This window comes from Lacerta agilis, chromosome 2, assembly GCF_009819535.1.
Source record: "Lacerta agilis isolate rLacAgi1 chromosome 2, rLacAgi1.pri, whole genome shotgun sequence".
NCBI classification, from domain to species: domain Eukaryota; kingdom Metazoa; phylum Chordata; class Lepidosauria; order Squamata; family Lacertidae; genus Lacerta; species Lacerta agilis.
In genome coordinates, this window is record NC_046313.1 from 28,272,350 (window position 1) to 28,278,238 (window position 5,889).

At 43.6% G+C, this 5,889-nt stretch overlaps 1 protein-coding gene across 1 annotated transcript; it reads right to left on the reverse strand.

The window, feature by feature from the left end:
* Positions 1-751: 751 nt before the first annotated feature.
* BIRC5 (baculoviral IAP repeat containing 5) lies at positions 752-5,205 on the reverse strand. Its single transcript, XM_033139063.1, has 4 exons — positions 5,065-5,205; positions 3,796-3,905; positions 1,402-1,519; positions 752-898 (listed from the first exon to the last, which is right to left on the reverse strand). The coding sequence occupies exons 1-4, from the start codon at positions 5,188-5,190 to the stop codon at positions 815-817; spliced, it is 438 nt and encodes a 145-aa protein (XP_032994954.1). The 5' UTR covers positions 5,191-5,205; the 3' UTR covers positions 752-814.
* Positions 5,206-5,889: the final 684 nt, after the last annotated feature.

Genomic DNA, 5,889 nt, shown 5'->3' on the forward strand with positions numbered 1-5,889 from the left:
GTCAAAACTACCAGATTTACATACCATAGATTTATATATTTGGTACTCCCTGCCCCCGTCTTGTCCTAATAATTCACAGTAATGATGTTTTCACCGAGCTTTTTACTATGACATTAACATTACTATGACATTTCAGTCAAATTAGACTACCTTGGTGAATCTATATGTTTGACATTATTGTCCTAATGTGCAGGATAACCCACGGAAATTAGTGGAGAACTGCAGATATCTTCATTCAGTCCTTAAGTGCAATTTGACTGGAGCCACAGGTGTGAAAGCAGGAACGCAGTCAAGAGGCCTTCGGGTCTTGTACAAGTTCCAAACAGCCCTGCCTCAGGAACTACTACAGCATAGTACCACAATCCTAACCATATTAGGGAGGACACACTTAGGACTTGCTTCTGAGTAAACAGACAGAGGTTGATTGGGATTTTCTCATCGTAATGCGCCCCCCCCAAAAACCCAAAATTTTGTTCAGTGGCTGTTGGAACAGAACAAGGCTGGGTGTTTGAAAGAGAAAAGGGTAGTTGGGCTGCTGCTGCTGGGTGTAAGAAGTCCGCCGAGGAGTTGAAATCGAACATTTAGGGTTAGTTTGTTTTGGTCATATACAGTAGTTGCAAAGAGAAGGTATTTTGTTAACATCGGGGAATGCCTCCCTTCCCCCCAGCAGAATGTAAACCAACGTTTCACTTTCAATTCATATTACATGTTTTGCTAGAGGAAGAGGTGAACGTTTACTTTGCCAGAAAATTAAAGGGACTGATCTGCATGTTTAAGCCCCATTGTGTTCAATGGAGATAGTACACTGGGAATGTTACATACGCAACAATTGAATTGCATTACATGTCTTCTCAGCACGTTTTTCCAAGTCGTTAATTTTCTGGTTAATTTCCTTTCTCTAGGAGAAAAACACAAAGGAACTCCTGTTAGTAACTAATGAAAAGGCAAGTGTTTGAGCTGTAAACTGGACTACAAGAGGAGGGCTTTGCTGCAGGTAGGGATGGGCAGTGGCTATTCACTTTGAGAAGCAAGCAGGAAAACCATACCACAGCAGGGAAAACCCAACTGATCTCACAGTTGCAGCCAAACGAGTAAAGAACACTATCTACAAATCAAGGTGGTTCTATGGGCAAGTGGCTATGTATGATCTGGTGTGGTGGAGGGCGGGGTGCTAAATGACCATTTTGAAACTGTAGGGCAATGTTTCCCAAACTTGAGTCCCCAGCTGTTTTTGGAATACAGTCCCCATATTCCCTGACCCCTGGTCCTGCTAGCTAGGGATGGTGCAAGTTGTAGTCCAAAAACAGCTGGAGACCCCATTTTGGGGAACACTGTTGTAGGGAGAATAGGAGAGCAGGAAAAGCTAGACTACATTCACAGCTTCCTGCAAACCATACTTACGATCAAGGCCTTCATTCTCTCTCTGCAAAGTCTCATAAACTCTTGTATTGTCAAGTCCTTAATATCTTTCTGGAGAGCCAGAAATGCACAGTTGGGGGAGTGTTTCCGGTGCTCTTCCCTAGAAAGAAGGAGGCCAAACTATATTAGCACAATGGTCCTCAAAGGATAAGGCAGATCTCTCTAGGGTTCAGAGTGAAGAGCTACTAAGAAGAGATTAAAAACTTTTCACAAATCTTACAGGGATAAAGGTAGCATATGTGAGCCCATTATTTACACAGATTTAGAGGCTTTAACTCATGGGTAGGCAAACTAAGGCCTGGGGGCCGGATCCGGCACAATCACCTAAATCTGGCCTGTGGACAATCTGGGAATTAGCGTGTTTTTACATGAGTAGAAAAAATGCATTTAAATTTTTTTAAAAAAAATGCATCTCTGGGTTATTTGTGGGGCCTGCCTGGTGTTTTCACATGAGTAGAATGTGCTTTTATTTAAAATGCATCTATAGATTATTTGTGTGGCATAGGAATTCATTCATATATTTATTTCAAAATATAGTCCAGCCCCCCACAAGGTCTGAGGAACAGTGGACCAGCCCTCTGCTGAAAATGTTTGCTGACCCCTGCTTTAACTAGTACCTTGAATTGAGCCAGGAAAACAAAAGGGGGCCACTGCAAATATTGAAACACTGAACTAGGATGCTCATTAATAACCCACTAAGTACAGAAGGTAGGCCAGAACAGAGGGTACCGAAGCTTCTGAACCACCACACAAAACAGTTTCATGTTAATAATACAGGAGGGCAATGGCTCCACATCTTCTGTGACTTCCCAATGCAGGGGAAATAATGGGACTGTTTTTGATTACTTTCTTTCTTCATGCCCTCTTTGCTGCTCATGCAAAATCGGGGCTGCAGCTACTGAAACTGCTTTTCTCTCGAAGACGTTAAATGTTTACGCTGCTTAGTGCAATCAAGTTTAAGGCCACCTGGTGTCATGTGCCAGCTTTACATTCAGCAGTGGATTGCACAGCACCAGCTGGTCTTGTAATAACTCCTGAAATAACATATCTGATATCATGAATTAAAGCAGAATAGATGACATCCCTCCTTACTCCCTAGGCTTTCCACCAAATTTTTGAATTGTTTAATTTTTCTGTGCAAATTAGGGCAATCTGTGTAGGAATTTTTTTCTCATGCCCTAGAGAGTAACTGATCTAGCATGCTTCTTTTACTTGTCCAGTATAGGATGCTTGTTCTAAGTCTGTAGGTTAGGCCTGCCTCAAAGCAAATCACTTGCTGCCAATATGGACACAGAACTTTTCTCACTGTTTTAACCTGTCCCTGTCCCTTTACCTAAGGGCAAGATGTTATGCTGCTGTTTGTTTTTTGTATGTGCAAGGCAGACATTTTCTATTTGGAAGCAGGTAATCTTATAAGTTTTGGGGGAGGTTGGGAAACCGATCAAGCAAATTCATTTGTAGTTGAAGACCAGATAGCTATTTTTAGTGCCTTGATATGCACTTCAGAGGGAGGAGCTGGGTTTTAATAGTGGCATCTAAGTGAGAAACGACTACATGGCCAGGGAGGTGGGGCTGCACTGGAGAGAGCAGCTGTGTGAGTCAGCAAAAGTACCGGGAGATGCTGCAAAGCCGAGGAGAGAGACACATTTAACTGTGTGCTGTACTGGAAGTTGGGGGTTTCCTGGTAACAGAAAGGGGAAGCAAGGTCTGTTGGGGTGTTAATGCTTTGGGACCCTCCACCCTATGTGTAGGTTTTTAAATAAATGTGTAAATAAAACCATGACTCCACTGATCTCATTCCAAGGAAACCTGGGTAAGCACTGGAACCCTTAGAGTGTCCCACTGCTCAAAGATTGGAGTGGCGTGCATTACCAGACTCAGCTATGCAGGCAGTTCTCAGGTACCACTTCCCTTTGAGGCTAGTCAATAGAGAGCCCTTATTAGCATTACTGGCTGGCAGAGCAACCAGGGTAATTTGGCCTGATTAGTGTTGGCAGCAGGAACATGGAGCAGATTTAATATTCACTCTTTGCAAATGCAGTCCACACCCCACTGCATAATCTAACCACCTGCTTCTGTAGGAAATGTAGCCAGATGTTCAAAGATCCAATAAACTAGATAAATATAACCTGCCTATGACAAGTGGTCTCACTGGGTCTTAAGTAGCCATATTGGGCTTTTGGCAAAGGAAAGGAAAGATGTGGACCAAACATCTATATTACTTGTACCCTATATGAAGCTTGCAGATTTGCTTCCTTCATCCCTGTAGTATCTGTGAAACATTATGTTCTGTCTTGGTAAAAAGGCAGACATGACTACCCCAAGCACTTATTTGGAGGCACTGCAAGTCAGTGGATCCAACAACAAAATACTTACATAGGGTCATCATCTGGCTCCCATCCTTCCAGCTCCTTAAAACATATGAAGCACTGGGCCACGTCGGGTGCATTTTCAGTAGGACAGTGAATAAATCCAGCTTCTGCCATCTGGGAAGAGAGAGGGAAGGGAAGGGAAGTTGTTCAACAAGTGTACATTCAACAATCACACATCCAAAGAAAATAAAAAATAAAAAAATCCTTCCAGTAGCACCTTAGAGACCAACCAAGTTTGTTCTTGGTATGAGCTTTCGTGTGCATGCACACTTCTTCAGATAGATTTATTTTGTTTTGACTATGGCAGACCAACACGGCTATCTACCTGTAAACACATCCAAAGAGTTAGGGTGAGCAGTGAGGTAGCCAAGTTTGCTGCTAATACTAAATTGCTCAGGGTTGTTAAAACTAAAAGGGATTGTGAAGTACAGTGGTACCTCTGGTTACATACTTAATTCGTTCCAGAGGTCCGTTCCTTACCTGAAACCATTCTTAACCTGAGGTACCACTTTAGCTAATGGGGCCTCGTCCTGCTGCTGCTGCACGATTTCTGTTCTCACCCTGAGGTAAAGTTCTTAACCTGAGGTACTACTTCTGGGTTAGCAGTCTGTAACCCGAAGTGTTAGTAACCCGAGGTACCACTGTACTCCAAAAGGGTCTCCCCAAACTGGGTGAATAGGCAGCAAAGTGGGAAACGCAAATTCAGTTTAAGCAAGTGTAAAGAGCTGCACATTTGGGGCCAAAATTATATGTATTTCATGGGGTCCAGGGTGGTAGTGACTGACTAGGAACAAGACCTTGGGTTGTAGAGGATAATCTGATTAAGGTGTTGACCCAATGTGTGATAGCTGTGGAAATGCCAAGCTAGGGATCATTAGGAAAATAAATCAAATTGAATTAAAAATAAAATTGTCAATATCAAAATACTGTTTTACAAATTGATGGTGCAATCACACTTGGAGTACTGTTTACAGTTCTGATGGCCTCGCCTCAAATAGGATATTGAACAGCTGGAAACTGTTCCGAAAAGGGAAACTGTTGCATTGGGCAAAAGGCCCTTCTTCTGAGCTACGCCAAACCAAATGATCAAGAGGGTGGAGCAACCTCCCTAATAGGGAAGGTCACTTTGGGGGATTTTTAGTTTAGTAGAGAAAAGGCAACAAAGAGGAGATATGATAGAAGTGTGTAAAATTATGCATGGAGTGCAGAAAGTACATAAGGAGGAGGAAAAGTACTTAGGAGGGAAGCTGGCTGGGAGAAATGGGTCCCTCACCCGGTCTGGAGTGCATGAGCAGCCGGAGGCAAAGGGCCACTGGTCGAAAGTGGCGACTCGGTGCTCCTTCAGAAACTCCTCGAATCCCGGCCCGACTTGCGGACCCGAAGAAGTTCTCGCCACCATTCCTGCCGCGTTCAAAACACCGCGGTTGGAACAACGGCCGAGCAAAGAATGACGGGAAACCGGCTACTATGCGCTGAGCATGCTGGGAATTGTAGTTGTCCCTAAAATACAGCTAGAGGAGGATAGACGCAAAATTGCGCATGTTTTAAAGACCAGAAACACAAGACAGGACAAATTCTTTAAAATGTCTCTATGAGGTCTCCGTTGTTCTTGATGGAACAGGCAAATAAGGCTGTATTTCCGAAAGTTAGAGGCAGAAGAACAAAACAAAAAACAAAATAATATTGATTTAGAAACCCCGCTTCCCACGTGATGGGGAAAGAAGCTAAAGACACGTGTAAAATCGTTTCAATAAAATAGCCCGCGATCTAACTTCATATTAGGGAGGACACACTTGGGACTTGCTTCTGAGTAAACTGAGGTGGGTGGGCTTTTTCTCGTTGTAATGCACCCCCCCCCCCAAAAAAAAAAAACACCCCGAAATTTTGTTCAGTGGCTGTTGGAACAGAACGAGACTGGGTGTTTGAAAGAGAAAAAGGTAGTTGGGCTGCTGCTGCTGCTGCTGCTGCTGGGTGTAAGAAGTCCGCTGAGGAGTTGAAATCGAGCATTTAGGGTTAGTTTGTTTTGTTTATACAGCAGTTGCAAAGAGAAGGTATTTTGTTAACATGGGGATTGCCTCCCCCGCCCCCCCCGGCAGAA